The sequence below is a fragment of the Dermochelys coriacea genome, chromosome 23 (assembly GCF_009764565.3).
Source record: "Dermochelys coriacea isolate rDerCor1 chromosome 23, rDerCor1.pri.v4, whole genome shotgun sequence".
NCBI classification, from domain to species: domain Eukaryota; kingdom Metazoa; phylum Chordata; order Testudines; family Dermochelyidae; genus Dermochelys; species Dermochelys coriacea.
In genome coordinates this window covers 16498518-16518070 of record NC_050090.1, presented here as the reverse complement: position 1 = coordinate 16518070, position 19553 = coordinate 16498518, and the positions used below count along the sequence as shown (strand labels likewise).

The 19553-nt window shown below is 60.6% G+C and overlaps 1 protein-coding gene across 1 annotated transcript in view; it reads left to right on the top strand.

The window, feature by feature from the left end:
• The window catches only part of CACNA1F (calcium voltage-gated channel subunit alpha1 F), a 48096-nt gene extending 29727 nt beyond the window's left edge, over positions 1-18369 (top strand). Inside the window, exons 37-48 of the mRNA XM_043501695.1 lie at positions 120-247; positions 11171-11267; positions 11546-11648; positions 13016-13117; positions 13351-13481; positions 13797-13919; positions 14118-14350; positions 14599-14739; positions 15266-15429; positions 15715-15827; positions 17135-17437; positions 17761-18369. Of these exons, the coding sequence (XP_043357630.1) occupies positions 120-247; positions 11171-11267; positions 11546-11648; positions 13016-13117; positions 13351-13481; positions 13797-13919; positions 14118-14350; positions 14599-14739; positions 15266-15429; positions 15715-15827; positions 17135-17437; positions 17761-18048 (1926 nt within the window). The 3' untranslated portion in view covers positions 18049-18369. The remainder of the gene's footprint in view (positions 1-119; positions 248-11170; positions 11268-11545; positions 11649-13015; positions 13118-13350; positions 13482-13796; positions 13920-14117; positions 14351-14598; positions 14740-15265; positions 15430-15714; positions 15828-17134; positions 17438-17760) is intronic.
• The last annotated feature ends 1184 nt before the right edge of the window (positions 18370-19553 follow it).

Genomic DNA, 19553 nt, shown 5'->3' with positions numbered 1-19553 from the left:
GACCCCTCCATCTGCCATAATCCCCCAGTGCCCCCTATGCTGCATGGCACAAGGTGTCCCTCACATGGAGACCCTGCCCCCCATCTTTTCACTGCTTGATTTCTGCCCCTCCCCCCCAGATCATTAACCTCTTTGTGGCCGTGATCATGGACAATTTCGACTACCTGACCCGGGACTGGTCCATCCTGGGCCCCCACCACCTGGACGAGTTCAAACGCATCTGGTCTGAGTACGACCCCACCGCCAAGTAAGGGCCCCACCCCCGGACCCCCCAAACCTCCCCTAACCCCCAATTACTCAGGCTCCCCAAACCCCCTGGAACCCCCAACCTCCCCATTCCCCCGGCTCCCCACACCCCCAATTCCCCTGGGACTCCCCCCAATCCTGCAGTGACATCTCCAGACTCCCCCAACCTCCCAATTTCCCCAGGTCCCCCACACTCCCAAGTCCCCTGGGACCCCTGTGTCACGGAGTTCCTGGGCGATGCTCTGACCTGCTCCCTACGAAGCCAGGCAGGACTCGGGGGAGTCTCCTCTCTGGGAGCAGCCTGTCTGCAGGACACACAGCTCATCCGGCTCCCCCCTTCCTGGGTCTGACCCCGGAGCATCCAGCATCCTCTGCCCCTCCGTGCACTTCCCACCGCGAGTCCGCCCAGGCAGGGTCCTGGGGAAGCCAGAGGGTCCTGCCCCCCAACTCCACAGTCCGACGTGACTCTCAGCCAGCCAGTAAAACAGAAGGTTTATTAGACGACAGGAACATGGTCTAACACGGAGCTTGTAGGTGCAGAGAACAGGACCCCTCAGCTGGGTCCATTTTGGGGGGCAGTGAGCCAGACAACCCCGTCTGCACTTCACTCCTCGTCCCCAGCCAGCCCCCAACTGAAACTCTCCCGAGCCCCCCTTCCTCTGGGCTTTGTCCCTGTCCCGGGCCAGGAGGTCAACGGATTCCTTTGTTCTCCAACCCTTTAGCTCTCACCTTGCAGGGGGAAGGGCCCAGGCCATCAGGTGCCAGGAAACAGGGTGTCGGCCATTCTCTGTGTCCAGACCCCTGCACCACCTGCCCTCTAGGGCTCTGCAACGATCATACACCCTTATCCCACCCCCTAGATATTTGAGAACTGCATCGGGGAAACTGAGGCACCCCCACACTATTCAGAGAAAACATTAAGAACAGTCCCACCTTGTCACATTCCCCCCCCCCCCCCCCGTTTGAGACCGAACTGAGCAGGGTCACTTTAGCCAGTGACCTGGGGAAGTTCGAAGCCACCAACATTCCCATGGATGCCCCAGCATCTCTCCCGTTCCTTGGTGGGAGTTACACCAGGCCCTTCCAGTTTCACACCCTCCCTTAGGTCGGGGGTGGTTGATAGGACTCGCATGCCGCATGTGGGAATGTTTATGTGGCCTGTGCCCTTTTGCCACCCCAAAACCCCCGGGGGGGTCAAACTGGGATCGGGTCTTCTCCCAGCGCTCCAGTCTGGGGGGCTGCAATTTGGGCTCTCTTGGTTAAGAGCTCCCATCTTGACCTGGGCCACAGACTGTTCACTTACAGAACCAGCATGGAGACATCCCTTTCTCAACAACCGTGTCTCCCCAACAAGCTGGCCAAACACAGCCACTTGGTTATAGGACGGTTTAACTTTCTTAACAGCTTTCACTCCATCTGAGACCTTCTCAAAGCTATCCACACTGGATCCTTCAACAGGAAAGCCAGTAGATCCATTCACAACAGAAAATTTCTGGCTGTTAGGAACTGAAACTTTCTTGATTAAAAAGAAAAGGAGGACTTGTGACACCTTAGAGACTAACAAATTCATTTGAGCGTAAGCTTTCGTGAGCTACAGCTCACTTCATCGGATGCATCGGAGCTGTAGCTCACGAAAGCTTACGGTCAAATGAATTTGTTAGTCTCTAAGGTGCCACAAGTCCTCCTTTTCTTTTTTGCGAATACAGACTAACACAGCTACTACTCTGAAACCTTTCTTGATTAAATCACTTCCACACCCTTCAGTTGCAGTAAACTGCTTGCAAAGACTCCAGGAAGATTTCTTTCCCTAGGGGCTCTTCTATGCAACAATTCACCCCTCACAGAAATTCTGCCCTTACCCTCTTCACCTAGGGCTTGCTCTAGAGGAACACTTTCCTGAGCAACAACAGACTCTTTCTGGGTCTCACTTACATCCAGAATTACCTCTGGCCCATCAGGCGGATTCCTACACAATCCCCTTTCGGGCAAACTGACAGACTTCCTAGATAAAAGGTTGGAAGCCTTCTCCTTCAGGAATCTTTTCCTTCTTGCTACAGGTTTCCACACCCTCAGGAGGTAACACAATCAAATCACCGTGCCCTGGCTAGGATCTCACCTTGATTAGACAGAGTTGTGACACCCTTTCCCAACAACACACTAGCAACAGACAAAATACAAGCACCAGAATTGTCTGATCTCTGGGATTTTACATAGACACGAAGTGGATGCGACCTAGTTACAGGGCCATTCTCCCGAGCAGACACAAACTTAGGGCCATTCCCTTCCTGGGCTTTACCTGAATCCAGAACCAACTCTGAGACAACTGCACTATTTTCCACCATCCCAGGCTGAAAGGCCCCTTCTGTCTGCTCCACTTTCTCCTTTCCCAGACACACAACTCGGGATCATTCCCCTGGTCCCAGCACACAGGGCTGTTCATAGACAACTGCTTGGAGACCGGGGTAGCTCCCTCCACAGGCGAGTCACTACCCCGGACAGACACAGGCACGTTCGTTCCCTGTCCCACTTCTCCACCCAGCTAACAGATAAGGTGCAGGGACACTCATCTTCCGCTCTCCTGGCCTTCCCACACTGCTGACTAGACAAAGCCACAGCTCACAAGGCTGCCTAGGCTCATCCAGATTTTCCTTACCAAGCACCTTGCCACTCCCAACAGATCCCCTGCCCTGCCTGTGTCTCCCCCACTCAGCTGGGGTCTCAGCTCCCACTGTGCTCAGCGCTGCCCTTGCTGTCCCAGTGGGGTAGGCAGCGAGCTCACTGCTTTCCTCACTGCATCAGAGCCAGCGTGAGCCCCCTCTCCGGTGTGCAAGGGGGCAGGGAGCATCTCTCTGTCCCACGCAGCCCCAGGGGTCTGGTTACAGGCAGGCAGGTATCCTGAGGCTAGCAGCTCCTCCCTGCTGCCAGCCAGGTCACCTGCATTTTCACTGACCATTTCCCTCTCCACCGATTGGTTCCCTGGATTCAAATACAAACCCTTGGCCGTTACAGGAGCCGGGCCTGGATCCTGTCCCAAAGAGACACAGTCACCCCCCAACAGGGTCTCACAGCTGCTATCCTGGAGAACCCCAACGACCAGCCAGCCCCACCCCTCCTGGGTCTGCGCAGGGATCTGGGCCATAGGCAGGGTGAGGGGCTTCATACCTGGGACCCTCACCCAGTCCCTCAGCATCTGAGGCTGCACCACCCGGGGCCTGACAACAGTTCTCTCTGTCCCAGGATCTCGCCACCCCAGGAATGTCTCCCCCTTGACCATCACCTTCTGCTCCCACTGGGGGTCCAAGGGGCCTGACCCCAGGAAATTCCACGCAGACATATAGGTTGGGGTCAGGAGTGGGAGCCTGTCCCCCTCCCCACCCATCTGGCTGACGGAGTCTATGGCCTTGGGGCCCAGCAAGGGAGCTAAACACTGGGGCTGTTCCGCAGGGTCCCCCTGGTTCAAATCGCCAGGCTGCTCACAGGCAGTGAGGTGGCATCCACATCCCCCCTTTTCTTAACCGGGGGCAGCAATTTAGTCTCGAGGGTCCCTGCGGAACTGGCACCCCAGGGTCTATCCCCGCTCACCCCTGGAAGGTCCCCTCCGCCTCTCGGCTCCACCATCGCCAGCTCATGCTGCTGCTGCTTCTGCAGCTCTTTCTTGGCCTCTCCCAAAGGTGGCTTTGTCTAGTCAGCAGGGTGGGAAGGCCAGGAGAGCGGAAGATGAGTGTCCCTGGACCTTACCTGTTAGCTGGGTGAAGAAGTGGGACAGGGAAGGAGACGTGCCTGTGTCTGTCCTCTTGCTCTCTCGGACTCAGCTCCAATCCCGTCCGTCTCCGATCCCCCGATGGGGAACCCGATCGTGAAGACCCCCGTCTGGTCGGGGACAGGAGTCGGGGGTTCCTGGCTACTACTCCTGCTGCTCCCAGATCCTGCTATAGCCCTACTGGGGTCAGGAATCTGCTCCTTAGAGTGATCATCCTCCTCCAGCTGCACGATTAACTGTGCTTTGGTGAACTTTCCAACGCTCAACCCTCTCTTTTTGCACAGGCTTACAATGTCCTTCTTAAGGAGATGGTGAGAGGCCCTCACTCCGCTCTTCCCAAGCTGCTGTGGACTCACAGGCCCGTGTGCTCTCAGCTCCCCACGGTCTCCAGGGAGAACCCCTAGTGTGCCAGCCCTTCTCGAGGTCACCACCTCTTTGCAGGGTCGAGCTGCAGACTCCTCCACCCCTGGGACCGCTCGCTGCAATCCCCAGGGGAACCCTGTTACTGCAAAAGTCCTTCTCTCTCCCAGGGCCAAGCCACAGGCTCCTCTGCCCCTGAGACTGCTCCCCGCAGTCCCCAGGAGGACCCCATTACTGCACAGTCCTTGCTGGTCACACACTCCCAGGGGTTAAGTGCCCCCCGAAACCGCTCCTCTCTGAGCCTTCAGCACGCCTGGTCCTCATCAATCCCCCTTCGTTTTATTGCTCCCTGGTCACTTACTGCAGAAAGCGCCATCCATGGGGTGCAGTACATCCCACCTCTGCCACCAGTTGTCACAGAGTCCCCAGGCGATGCTCTGGAGCTGCTCCCTACCAAGTCAGTCAGGACTCGGGGGAAGTCTCCTTTCTGGGAGCAGACTGTCTGCAGGACACACAGCTCACCCGGCTTCCACCTTCCCGGGTCTGATCCCGGAGCCTCCAGCCTCCCCTGCCCCTCCGTGCGCTTCCCACAGCCAGTCCGCCCAGGCGGGGTCCTGGGGAAGCCAGAGGATCCTGCCCCCCAACTCCGCAGTCAGACGTTACTCTCAGCCAGCCAGTAAAACAGAAGGTTTATTAGACGACAGGAACATGGTCTAACACGGAGCTTGTAGGTGCAGAGAACAGGACCCCTCAGCTGGGTCCATTTTGGGGGGCAGTGAGCCAGACAACCCCGTCTGCACTTCACTCCTCGTCCCCAGCCAGCCCCCAACTGAAACTCTCCCGAGCCCCCCTTCCTCTGGGCTTTGTCCCTGTCCCGGGCCAGGAGGTCAACGGATTCCTTTGTTCTCCAACCCTTTAGCTCTCACCTTGCAGGGGGAAGGGCCCAGGCCATCAGGTGCCAGGAAACAGGGTGTCGGCCATTCTCTGTGTCCAGACCCCTGCACACACCTGTCCTCTAGGGCTCTGCAACGATCATACACCCTTATCCCACCCCCTAGATATTTGAGAACTGCATCGGGGAAACTGAGGCACCCCCACACTATTCAGAGAAAACATTAAGAACAGTCCCACCTTGTCACATTCCCCCCCCCCCCCCCCCCCGTTTGAGACCGAACTGAGCAGGGTCACTTTAGCCAGTGACCTGGGGAAGTTCGAAGCCACCAACATTCCCATGGATGCCCCAGCATCTCTCCCGTTCCTTGGTGGGAGTTACACCAGGCCCTTCCAGTTTCACACCCTCCCTTAGGTCGGGGGTGGTTGATAGGACTCGCATGCCGCATGTGGGAATGTTTATGTGGCCTGTGCCCTTTTGCCACCCCAAAACCCCCGGGGGGGTCAAACTGGGATCGGGTCTTCTCCCAGCGCTCCAGTCTGGGGGGCTGCAATTTGGGCTCTCTTGGTTAAGAGCTCCCATCTTGACCTGGGCCACAGACTGTTCACTTACAGAACCAGCATGGAGACATCCCTTTCTCAACAACCGTGTCTCCCCAACAAGCTGGCCAAACACAGCCACTTGGTTATAGGACGGTTTAACTTTCTTAACAGCTTTCACTCCATCTGAGACCTTCTCAAAGCTATCCACACTGGATCCTTCAACAGGAAAGCCAGTAGATCCATTCACAACAGAAAATTTCTGGCTGTTAGGAACTGAAACTTTCTTGATTAAAAAGAAAAGGAGGACTTGTGACACCTTAGAGACTAACAAATTCATTTGAGCGTAAGCTTTCGTGAGCTACAGCTCACTTCATCGGATGCATCGGAGCTGTAGCTCACGAAAGCTTACGGTCAAATGAATTTGTTAGTCTCTAAGGTGCCACAAGTCCTCCTTTTCTTTTTTGCGAATACAGACTAACACAGCTACTACTCTGAAACCTTTCTTGATTAAATCACTTCCACACCCTTCAGTTGCAGTAAACTGCTTGCAAAGACTCCAGGAAGATTTCTTTCCCTAGGGGCTCTTCTATGCAACAATTCACCCCTCACAGAAATTCTGCCCTTACCCTCTTCACCTAGGGCTTGCTCTAGAGGAACACTTTCCTGAGCAACAACAGACTCTTTCTGGGTCTCACTTACATCCAGAATTACCTCTGGCCCATCAGGCGGATTCCTACACAATCCCCTTTCGGGCAAACTGACAGACTTCCTAGATAAAAGGTTGGAAGCCTTCTCCTTCAGGAATCTTTTCCTTCTTGCTACAGGTTTCCACACCCTCAGGAGGTAACACAATCAAATCACCGTGCCCTGGCTAGGATCTCACCTTGATTAGACAGAGTTGTGACACCCTTTCCCAACAACACACTAGCAACAGACAAAATACAAGCACCAGAATTGTCTGATCTCTGGGATTTTACATAGACACGAAGTGGATGCGACCTAGTTACAGGGCCATTCTCCCGAGCAGACACAAACTTAGGGCCATTCCCTTCCTGGGCTTTACCTGAATCCAGAACCAACTCTGAGACAACTGCACTATTTTCCACCATCCCAGGCTGAAAGGCCCCTTCTGTCTGCTCCACTTTCTCCTTTCCCAGACACACAACTCGGGATCATTCCCCTGGTCCCAGCACACAGGGCTGTTCATAGACAACTGCTTGGAGACCGGGGTAGCTCCCTCCACAGGCGAGTCACTACCCCGGACAGACACAGGCACGTTCGTTCCCTGTCCCACTTCTCCACCCAGCTAACAGATAAGGTGCAGGGACACTCATCTTCCGCTCTCCTGGCCTTCCCACACTGCTGACTAGACAAAGCCACAGCTCACAAGGCTGCCTAGGCTCATCCAGATTTTCCTTACCAAGCACCTTGCCACTCCCAACAGATCCCCTGCCCTGCCTGTGTCTCCCCCACTCAGCTGGGGTCTCAGCTCCCACTGTGCTCAGCGCTGCCCTTGCTGTCCCAGTGGGGTAGGCAGCGAGCTCACTGCTTTCCTCACTGCATCAGAGCCAGCGTGAGCCCCCTCTCCGGTGTGCAAGGGGGCAGGGAGCATCTCTCTGTCCCACGCAGCCCCAGGGGTCTGGTTACAGGCAGGCAGGTATCCTGAGGCTAGCAGCTCCTCCCTGCTGCCAGCCAGGTCACCTGCATTTTCACTGACCATTTCCCTCTCCACCGATTGGTTCCCTGGATTCAAATACAAACCCTTGGCCGTTACAGGAGCCGGGCCTGGATCCTGTCCCAAAGAGACACAGTCACCCCCCAACAGGGTCTCACAGCTGCTATCCTGGAGAACCCCAACGACCAGCCAGCCCCACCCCTCCTGGGTCTGCGCAGGGATCTGGGCCATAGGCAGGGTGAGGGGCTTCATACCTGGGACCCTCACCCAGTCCCTCAGCATCTGAGGCTGCACCACCCGGGGCCTGACAACAGTTCTCTCTGTCCCAGGATCTCGCCACCCCAGGAATGTCTCCCCCTTGACCATCACCTTCTGCTCCCACTGGGGGTCCAAGGGGCCTGACCCCAGGAAATTCCACGCAGACATATAGGTTGGGGTCAGGAGTGGGAGCCTGTCCCCCTCCCCACCCATCTGGCTGACGGAGTCTATGGCCTTGGGGCCCAGCAAGGGAGCTAAACACTGGGGCTGTTCCGCAGGGTCCCCCTGGTTCAAATCGCCAGGCTGCTCACAGGCAGTGAGGTGGCATCCACATCCCCCCTTTTCTTAACCGGGGGCAGCAATTTAGTCTCGAGGGTCCCTGCGGAACTGGCACCCCAGGGTCTATCCCCGCTCACCCCTGGAAGGTCCCCTCCGCCTCTCGGCTCCACCATCGCCAGCTCATGCTGCTGCTGCTTCTGCAGCTCTTTCTTGGCCTCTCCCAAAGGTGGCTTTGTCTAGTCAGCAGGGTGGGAAGGCCAGGAGAGCGGAAGATGAGTGTCCCTGGACCTTACCTGTTAGCTGGGTGAAGAAGTGGGACAGGGAAGGAGACGTGCCTGTGTCTGTCCTCTTGCTCTCTCGGACTCAGCTCCAATCCCGTCCGTCTCCGATCCCCCGATGGGGAACCCGATCGTGAAGACCCCCGTCTGGTCGGGGACAGGAGTCGGGGGTTCCTGGCTACTACTCCTGCTGCTCCCAGATCCTGCTATAGCCCTACTGGGGTCAGGAATCTGCTCCTTAGAGTGATCATCCTCCTCCAGCTGCACGATTAACTGTGCTTTGGTGAACTTTCCAACGCTCAACCCTCTCTTTTTGCACAGGCTTACAATGTCCTTCTTAAGGAGATGGTGAGAGGCCCTCACTCCGCTCTTCCCAAGCTGCTGTGGACTCACAGGCCCGTGTGCTCTCAGCTCCCCACGGTCTCCAGGGAGAACCCCTAGTGTGCCAGCCCTTCTCGAGGTCACCACCTCTTTGCAGGGTCGAGCTGCAGACTCCTCCACCCCTGGGACCGCTCGCTGCAATCCCCAGGGGAACCCTGTTACTGCAAAAGTCCTTCTCTCTCCCAGGGCCAAGCCACAGGCTCCTCTGCCCCTGAGACTGCTCCCCGCAGTCCCCAGGAGGACCCCATTACTGCACAGTCCTTGCTGGTCACACACTCCCAGGGGTTAAGTGCCCCCCGAAACCGCTCCTCTCTGAGCCTTCAGCACGCCTGGTCCTCATCAATCCCCCTTCGTTTTATTGCTCCCTGGTCACTTACTGCAGAAAGCGCCATCCATGGGGTGCAGTACATCCCACCTCTGCCACCAGTTGTCACAGAGTCCCCAGGCGATGCTCTGGAGCTGCTCCCTACCAAGTCAGTCAGGACTCGGGGGAAGTCTCCTTTCTGGGAGCAGACTGTCTGCAGGACACACAGCTCACCCGGCTTCCACCTTCCCGGGTCTGATCCCGGAGCCTCCAGCCTCCCCTGCCCCTCCGTGCGCTTCCCACAGCCAGTCCGCCCAGGCGGGGTCCTGGGGAAGCCAGAGGATCCTGCCCCCCAACTCCGCAGTCAGACGTTACTCTCAGCCAGCCAGTAAAACAGAAGGTTTATTAGACGACAGGAACATGGTCTAACACGGAGCTTGTAGGTGCAGAGAACAGGACCCCTCAGCTGGGTCCATTTTGGGGGGCAGTGAGCCAGACAACCCCGTCGGCACTTCACTCCATGTCCCCAGCCAGCCCCAACTGACTCCCCCCCAGCCCCCCCTCCTCTGGGCTTTGTCCTTTTCCCGGGCCAGGAGGCCACCTAATTCCTTTGTTCTCCAGCCCTTTAGCTCTCACCTTGCAGGGGGAAGGGCCCCCGCTTTGTCACATCAGGCCCCCCCCCAGTCTCTCCACCCCCAGAGGGAATAAGGCCCCCTGGTCTCTAGCCCGGAGCGACTCAGCTGGTGTAACACAGGAGGATTTAGTGAGCATCTGAACCCAGCACAAGAAACTCTCCGGCTTCAGGCCTGGCCCCCCTCAGCCCAGCACATCCCAGTCTCCCCTGCATCCAGGGGGCTCTGGCTGCTCCCTCCCCGCAGTCCCAAGCCCCCCTACTTCCCCACTGGGCATCTGCTATCACCGGCCCCAGGCCCCCTCTGTCCATTGTCTTCTCTCCAGGTAAACAGGTTGCCTGGGCCCCCTCTCCCCTCCTCTGTCCTCTGGCCCCTCTGGCTGGAACCAGCTGACGGCCAAGCTGGGGTGGCCTCTTAGTCTCCAGGTCACCAGTTGTTAGGGTTCCCCATCTCCAGGCCATTGTCCGGGGGTCCTGGCTGCTAGGCAAGGTCACACCTGGTCCTCTGTAACAACAACCCCTCTCCCACCAGCTTGTTAAATATGCAGCACACAGAGAAACTGAGGCGCACACATGCTATTCATGTAAAACACTACAAAAATCCCCAACTTTGTCACATCCCTAATCCCCTGACTCCCCTGGGACCCCCACAACCCCCAATTCCCTTGGGACTCTCAGCCCCCTGACTTCCTCAGACCCCCAAACTCCTCATCCTCCCAGGACCCCCACACCTCCAATTCCCCTGGGACCCCCTGTGATGAGTGGGGTTTTATTCATCTTCTTATGTTGCATGTGAGTCTTACTGGCCTATACTAATACTGTGTGTGCCTCAGTTTCCCTGTGTGCTGCACTGATGCTTGGGTGGTGGGAATTGGGGGAGTGATTTTGCTGAGGCCCTGGGGCAGGTGAGGCTGCCCAGGTGTCTGCACCTGTGTAACCTGAGACCCAGGAGGGGCATGCGACCAGGTGACATCTTTGGCCCGGAGTGAGACAAAGAGGAGGAGGGGCATGAAGGGGGTTGTCGCAGGTCGGGCCGCTGGAGGCTGGGGTTCTGCGTGGGGGATTGGAGGGGGGAGTCCAGGGCGTCTGGCCCAGGACTTCCCAAGATGGACTTGGCTGAAAGTCCCTGATTTCTGTGCTAACAAGCTCTGCCCTACGCCCGGGGGTCTCGCTGCGGGAAGCGCACGGTGGGGCAGGGGAGGCTGGAGGCTACGGGGTCGGACCCAGGAGGGTGGAAGCTGGGGCAGCGTCTTGTCCTGGGGACAGTCGGCGCTGAGAAAGGAGGGTCCCCAGAGTCCTGCCTGGCTTTGCAGGGAGCAGGTCCAGAGCATTGCCCGGGGACCCCAAGACACCCCCAAACCCCCCCAATTCCCCTGAGACCCCCAATCCCCTCAGGTCCCCCAGACCCTCAATTCCTCTGGGACCCACAGCCCCCCTCCCATGCTCACAGATCTCCCCAGCTCTATCCCCCCCTTGCCATTCCCCCATCCACCACCAGGGACAGCAGACCCCCATGTGTCCCACAGCTCCCCACACCTTCTGCCCACTCCATTTCTCTCCCCAGGGGCCGCATTAAACACTTGGACGTCGTGACCCTGCTACGCCGGATCCAGCCGCCCCTCGGCTTTGGGAAGCTCTGCCCGCACCGCGTGGCCTGTAAGGTCAGGACGCCTGGGTTCTCTCCCTGGCTCTGGAAGAGGAGGGGAGTGGAGTGGGGTCTGGTGGTTAGCACAGGGGGAGCTAGGGCCAGGACTCCTGGGTTCTCTCCCTGGCTCTGGGAGGAGAGTGGGGTCTAGTGATTAGAGTGGGGGGGGCGTTGGCTGGGAAACCAGACGCCAGGGTTCTTGCCCCGGCTCTGGGAGTGGAGTGGGATCTGGTGGTTAGAGCAGAGGGGGCTGGGAGCTCGGACGCCTGGGTTCTATTCTTCCTCTCTTTGCAGAGGCTGGTGGCCATGAACATGCCCCTCAATGCTGACGGCACTGTCACCTTTAACGCCACCCTCTTCGCCCTGGTCCGCACCTCGCTCAAGATCAAGACTGAAGGTGAACCCCAGGGGTGTGGGGTGGGGGTACAGTTGGGCCTGTGGAGGGCTGGTGTCTCTGGGCTTGGCCTGGCTTGGGAAGAGTGGGGCTCAAGCGAGCGCTGTGGGGTGACTCATAGACCCTGGTGTCTCTGGGTCTGTACACAACCGGAGTCGATGGGGGCTGGACATGCTGGGGGGCAAAGGGTTTTAACTGGACCTGTGGGGGGTGGTGACGGGGATTGGGATCCCTCCCCCCCCAGTCCTCTGGGAAAAATAATCTTTTTGGAGAAGGATTGAGCCACAAAATACTGCAGGGGAGCATCATGGGAGTTATAGTGCAGCTTCCTCCCTTCTCCCATTCTCCTCCGTGGGCCGGTGGGTGGCTGGACTACATCTCCCATGATGCACCACGGTCTACCTTTCTCAAATATGGCCACTGTGGCCCCATGTGGCCACCAGGGGCTTTTCTTGTGGCCGCAGCCTTCTGGGTGGTGATGGGGGGTGGGGACCAAAGCAGCGGCCCGTCCCATAGGCTCCCCGCCTTCCTGGAGGTGGTGGGGCTTGGACTTTGGGCTCCAGCCCTGGGCTCAGCCCCCCATCACCCCAAGCCCCCTGCCTCCTCCAGCCCCCCATCACTCTGGGCCCTCCCCACCTTGGGCTTCATCTGTCCCCCAGCTTGCCGGGGCTGAGTAAGTCTGCTGGGAAAAGTGATGTTAACAAACATACAAACCTCACGTTTCACAGGAGCAGACGTACTCGCCAGTAAGTCTGAAGCGCCTTATTTGTGTTTCTATTGTGTGTGGGGCCAGTAACGGAGAGAGACGACTGTACGTTATTGTTGCTATTGAGTCTGCAAAAAAAACCTCCACAAATAACTTGCAGTGCTGTGGACGTGTGTATGTGCACATTTATTTGTGTTTCCTACCGTTGAGGAAGGTTTTAGGAAAAACTGTCAGTGCAGCCACCAGCAAGAGGGGTCCACCAACCCCGAGTGGAGAGTTGCTGCAAGGCATCATGGGAATTGTAGTTTGGTGCCTCACTCCCTGTTATCTATGAGCTGGGCTCCCAGCCGACTACATCTCCCAGGATGCATCACAGCATAGCCTGTAGGAGAGGCACTGCAAGGCATCATGGGAATGGTAGTTCAGGACCATTGTGAGACTTGTCATTCTTTTTTGCCTCATTTCGACCCCTCCACCCCATTCTCCTGACCCAGCTACAATGCCCATGATGCCTCACACTCTCCCCGCTTAGCTAGGGGAGACAGTCCCGCCACAGGCCAAAGTGCCTCATGGGAGTCCCTCCCGGGAGCCCAGCCCCACAAGGGGCCATAGGGCCCCTGACCTGTAGCTCATGGTGCCTGGCCTTCCATGTCACCCCCACTAGGCAACTTGGACCAAGCCAACAAAGAGCTTCGCGCCGTTATCAAGAAGATCTGGAAGAGAACGAAACCCAAACTCCTGGACGAGGTGATACCCCCGCCAGAAGGTGAGAAACACCCACCACCACCACATACAGCCGGGGAGAGAACCCAGGCATCCTGGCTCCCAGCTCCCCCACCCCGCTCTAACCACCAGACCCCACTCCCCTCCCAGAGCTGGGAGAGAACCCAGGTGTCCTGGCTCCCAGCCCCCCCCCCCGCTATAACCCACCAGACCCCACTCCCCTCCCAGAGCCGGGAGAGAACCCAGGCATCCTGACAGCCCTCTCTCGCCCCGCAGAGGAGGAAGTCACGGTGGGGAAGTTTTACGCCACGTTCCTGATCCAGGATTATTTCCGGAAGTTCCGGAAGCGGAAGGAAAAGGGGCTTCTGGGACCGGACGCCTCCCCCAGCAACTCCACGGCCCTGCAGGTGAGACCCCCCCACCGGCGACACTGAGCCAGCGGGGCAGGGGGACACCGGGCTGGCTGGGGATGGGGCAGGGCAGGGAAGGACACCAGGCCGGCTGGGGCTGGGGGGGACACTGAGCCGGCTGGGGGCAGGGTGGGGGGGGACACCGGGCCGGCTGGCGCTGGGACAGGGCTGGGGGGACACTGAGCCAGCTGGGGGCAGGGCTGGGGGGACACCAGGCTGGCTGGGGGCGGGGCGGGGCAGGGGGGACACCGGGCCGGCTGGAGGTGGCAGGGGGGACACCAGCAGCCCCCCACGACTCAGTTCTCCCCCCAGGCCGGGCTGCAGACCCTCCAGGACCTGGGCCCCGAGATGCGCCGGGCGCTGTCCTGTGACCTGGAGGACGGGGAGGAGGCAGCAGGGGAGACCCTGTGTGAGGAGGAGCAGCTGACGTGCCAGGTGAGGACCCCCCATCTGCCCCCTCCCAGCACCCCTGTCACCCCACAGCACCCGCTTTCTCCTGACACCACAGCTCCTGGTACCACCCCCATCTGCCTAGCCCCCCGGGTGTCCCCCTAGTGCTCCTTTCCTGTGGCTAAGCCCCCACCCCCCGAGTGCCCCCACCCCCAGTGACTCCTCCCCACCGTGTTCCCACAGACCCCAGAAGGATTGCTCGGCAGCAGTCCCGACCACTGCCCCACGGCGCCCGTCTCCGCCCCGGCCGAGCGGGGTGGGGAGCCCCTGGCCAACGGGCTACTGGGGTCCTGGCGCCCTTCCTCTGCCAGTCTGGTCAGGATCCCCAACGGCCCCCACAGCTACAAGGAGAACAACGGGAGGCAGGAGGAGTTGCCCGAGCTGCCCTACATCCCCAGCAGGCGCTGCATGAGCAGGTACCGGGTGCTGGGGTTCTCCCCCGAGCTCTGGGAGTGGAGTGGGGGGGGAGCCAGGACTCCTGGGTTCTCTCCCTGGCTCTAGGAGAGGGAGTGGGGGCTGGTGGCTAGAGCAGGGGCTGGGAGCCAGGACGCCTGGGTTCTCTCCCCAGCTGTATGTGGTGGTGGTGAGTGGAGGAGGTCTGGTGGTTAGAGCAGGGGTTGGGAGCCAGGACGCCTGGGTTCCCAATGTCCCTGTGTCTGTCCAGGCGGAGCTCCGACGGGAGCTGCATCCCCCCGACGGTGCATGAAGAGCCCCCCCCAGCCGAGGAGTACAGTGAGGAGACAGCGGGGGAGCAAGGCTACAATAGCCGGGAGGAGGACTCAGAGAGCCTGGCCTCTCAGGACAGGTGGGGAGCTGAGAGGCAGCCACCTCTGGGGCGGGGCAGCTGGGGAAGAGCCACACATAACGCCTCACGGGGAGGGCTCCCCCCCATTGGGATTGAGCTCGGATGCCTGGGTTCCCACACTGACTCTTGTGGGTCGGAGCTGGAATGGGGCTTGGGTTTACCCCACCTCCTAGCAACTGGGGAGCACTCCCCACATTGCCCCACACGGGGCGGGGCTCACTGAGGTGCTTTCTGTCTCTCTCCTGCTGTGTCCTTCTGACACTTTTGTCTTCCCTTCCTTCATTTTTTTGACCTCCTTGGGTTCGGCCCCGGATGCCGGGGTTCCCCCTTCCTTCCTTTTTCCATTCTTGCTTCCTCCCTTGGTTCCTGTTTCCATCTGTTCATCGCTTCTCTCCTTTGTTCTTCTTTCCCGTCCGCCTCTCGTTCCTTCCTTCTGCCTTTCCTCGCTCCTTCGTTCCTCCCTCCCCCTTCCTGGTTCTGTCCCTTCGCCTCCGGCCTTGTTCCTTCGTTCCCCCGCCCGGCGCAGGCAGCCATGTCTGGGGGGCGCCCGGCTCTACCGGCACCGCTGGGACGATGGCCATGGGGGGTCCCTGCCATTGCCCCACCGACGCCTCTCCAACGCCCACCCGGATGGGGGGCCGGGGGGCCGCCTGGCCAAGCGCCGACGCCTCCTGCCCCCCACGCCCGCAGGTAGGGGGCTGGGGGGGCAGGGCTAGCAAAAAGGAGGGCAAGGGGGAGGTGAGGGGCCACAGGGGTGGGGCTGGGGAGCTGGTTGGGGCGGGGTGAACAGCAGGGAGCCGTTTTGGGGGCGGGGTAAGGGGTGGAGCTAGGGTGGTGGGCGGAATTAGGGGAGGGGGAGATTTGAGGCTGGGGGACAAGGCAGAGGGGGTGGGGCTTGCTGGGGAAGGGGCGGGGCCTGGGGCAGGGGGGCATGTGAGCGCTGGGGAGTAACGCCCCCCCCCGTTCGCCCCCCAGGCCGGAAGCCGCCCTTCCTCATGCAGTGTTTGCAGCGGCAGGGCAGCTGTGAGGACATGCCCATCCCGGGCACTTACCACCAGAATGCTCCAGCCCGGCGCCACCCCCCCCAGGTACCCCCGGGGAGGGGCTGGGCACGACCTCCACTGTGGGGCCCTGCGCTCGGGCCACCTCTCCCCTGGCCAGCTTTGCTCTCGCACGGCCATTCGCACGAGGCAGCCGGCCCGGGGTCTTTGACGGGACGATCCATGGCAGGTGGTTGGGGGGCAGAGCCGGTGAAAAGCTCTCTCTCGTTCACGGTGCTCCGGCCGGCCAGGGGCTAAGGACGGGCACCTAGCTCCCGCGGGGGGCTGGGTGCCCCCTTTGGTGCCACAGGGCATCCCCAGCCTGTGTCCCTCACAGCCAGAGGGCGGGCGCTCCACACGCGGGGCTGAGCCGTGGGCTAGGACCAGAAGCTTCAGCCCATCGTGATTTTTCATAGGAGCCCAACCATGTATGAGTGGGGAACGGGGGATGACGGGGGTTGTCCTGCGGTACAGGGGGTGAGATGGTGCCATGGGATGGGTGTGTGATGGGGGGCGTGTGCTTGCAATGTGCAAGGGGGGGGCATGTGCTTGTGGCCGTGCAACTGGGGTCCGTGTGCTGTAATGGTGTGGAGAGGGGCTCTGTGTGTGTGATGGTGAGAGGGGGACTGTGTGCAAGCTATGGTGTGACTGGGGTGTGTGTGTCCATGATGGTGCGATGGGTGGGCTGTGAGTGAGCAATGGTGAGGTGGGGGCCTGTGTGCATGCGATGGTGTGATGGGGTATGTGTACGTGCAACGGTGGCATACGATGGTGTGACGGGGAATGTGTGCGTGCGATGGTGTGACGGGCATGCAATGGTGCAAAGGGAGTGTGCGATGGTGTGATGAGGGCTGTGTGTGTGCAATGGTGTGACAGAGGCATGCAATGGTGCAATGGGAGTGTGCGATGGTGTGACAGGGCTGTGTGTGTGCAAAGGTGCAAAGGGGGCATGTGCATGCAATGGTACAATGGGGGCATGCGATGGTGTGATGGGGACATGCAATGGTGCAATGGGAGCATGCGATGATGTGATGGGGGCTGTGTGCATGCAATGGTGTGACGGGCATGCAATGGTGCAATGGGAGTGTGCGATGGTGTGACAGGGGCTGTGTGCGTGCAATGGTGCAATGGGAGCGTGCGATGGTGTGATGGGGCTGTGTGTGTGCAATGGTGCAAAGGGGGTGTGTGCGTGCAGTGGTGCAAAGGGGGCATGTGATGGTGTGATGGGGAGTGTGTGTGTGCGATGGTGCAACTGGGCTGTGTGTGTGTGATGGGGGCATGTTTGAGCGATGCTGCGAGGGGGGGTGTGCGTACGTGTTCCCCCCATGGTCCCCCTCACCCCGCTCTCCCCGCAGGGCTATGGCAGCGCTGCCTCCTGGCACAGCCCCAGCCGCCCGCCAGGGGACTCCTCGCAGGCCTGGGCCGTGCCCCCCAAGCGGGGCCGGCTGCTCTACGCCCCCCTGCTGCTGGTGGAGGAGGGGGGGCTGACGGTCAGGGGCTGGGGGGAGAAGAGCAGCAGCCGCAGCCTCCCGCCCGCCTCCCGCACCCGCTGGGGGGCCCACGAGCCAGACCTGCCCTGGCCCTCCTACGCCCATCTCCATGTGCCCAGTCCCAACTACCACGACCAGCGGGGCAGCGCTGACAGCCTGGTGGAAGCCGTGAGTTGGGGGGTGCCGGCTGGCTGGGGGGGCTGGCAATGGGGCACAGGGCCCATCCCCTCTGGGGGGTGCCGGCTGGTTGGGGGGGCGGGCAATGGGGCACGGGGCCCCTCCCCTCTGCAGGGCACCGGCTAGCTGGGGGGGTGGGGAAATGGACACGGGACCCGTCCCCTCTGGGGGGTGCCAGCTGGCTGGGGGGGCCAGGGACTGGGGGCTGGCTGGCTGGCTCTGCGGGTCAAGGTATGGGGGAGCTGTCTTGGAGGGGCAGGGGCTGGGGGGGCTGGGCGGGTGCCTGTGTCTCTCTGACCCCCCACTCCCCCCAGGTGCTGATCTCAGAGGGCCTGGGGCTCTATGCCCGGGACCCCAAGTTCGTGGCCTTCGCCAAGCGGGAGATCGCCGACGCCTGTCACATGACCATCGCTGAGATGGAGAGCGCCGCCTCCCACCTGCTGAGCCACGGGCGGGGGCCTGGGGCCCACGGGGGCCCCCTGGGCAGCGAGGGGGAAGGGGGCGGGGGAGCGGGGGGGGCCCTGTACAGCGACGAGGAGCCGTTCCGCTCACGGGCCGAGGACGAGCTGGCCGACGAGATGGTCTGTGTGGCCTCGTATTGACCAGGGCAGCGGGGGTGCGAGGACCCCCCCGGAGAAGACCCCCAGTGGGGGAGGGGTTCATGGACCCTAGAATTACGGCTGGACCCGCCCCCAAGGACAGGGAGCTGTGGGAGAGGGGACCTCCCCGCTGGGGATGCAGCCTGGAGGAATGGGGGGGCAGGAGAAGACACAGCAGAGGAGGGGGCTTCACCCCCCGAAGGCTGCCCCCCCCATTGGCTGAGGCGGGATCCTGCCCTGGGGTGGCTCTTCCAGCAGCCCCCCCCTTTGCTGAAGCCAGGCCCCCACCCAATGGGGAGCCCCCCCACAGGGTCTGGGGTAGGACAGTCCAATAAATTCTCTTTGGAAGAAGTGAGGTCTGGGGTCTCCTGTGGGGGGGGGGACTCAGGCCGGGAGAAGCTGGGCGTGGGCGTCGCAGGGAGACCCCCTCCAGCACAGGATATTTCGGTGGGGGAATCACCTGTGGCCACATCCACCCCAATGGGAGCCCCCAACCCCCAGGGAGAGAACCCAGGAGTCCAGGTTCCCCCCCACCCCGCCCTATGGACCCAGCCAGCCCAGTAGCCACTCCCAGAACAGACCCCTGGGCCCAGCCGCAGTGTCGTCCCCCAGTTCCAGTGGGGGGGCGGGGGGGCCGCCAATGCAGACGGATGGACAATTGGGTCAGACGGGTTATCTCGTCACCGTGCTCGGAGGGGAGGATTAGAGGGGGGCTCTCCCTGGTCCCAGTTAACGCTCTGTAAATACCCACAATTCCTCTCTGATCCACCCCCCACCCCGCATCAGGCCAGGAATGGGGAGGGGTCTGGGAGTGACCCCAAGGGCCAGGAGTCCATCCAAATGCACACACCCTGCAGGGTTCACACAGGGATGGTTTGCCCAGTGCTGAGATGCAGCCAGCTCTGGGGCTGGGGAACAGCCACGTATAACACCACACGAGAATGTCACCTGGCACTGAGATGCAGCCAGCTCTGGGGCAGAGCAACCCAGGAACAGGCGCCCATAACGCCACACAGTTGATTTGTCATGGAAATCAGAGGTTCGCCGGCGCCCAGACGCCAGGGTTAAGCGAGGGGGAGGCTGGAGCCGTGCGGGTGGCTCACAGGGATGTGGCGAGGGCTGTGCCCGCTGGCTCATGCACAGCTGTGCCCGAAGCCCCTAGGCCGGGAAGCCCAAGTGCCTAACTCCTGAACTCCAAGGCCTTTGAGCCCAAGGGTCCCGGGCCGCTCGCGTCCCCCCGGCCAGGCAGCTCCAGTGAGGCCTGGACACGATGCAGAGGGGAAACTGAGGCAAGCCTGGGCCTCGCCCCAATATTCCCCAGGCCCCCCCCATTGTACCCGGCATTGGTGATTTGGCTCGTGCCACAGCCCCAATAATTAGCCTGGGGTTAATTGGGAGCCTGGGTCCTTAATTGGTGCTGGCTTCCCCCAGGGCGCCATCGTTAATGACCCCTGGGAGCTCGTTAATCAGGGGTAATTAGCTAATTGGGGCTGGCTAATCAGCAAGGG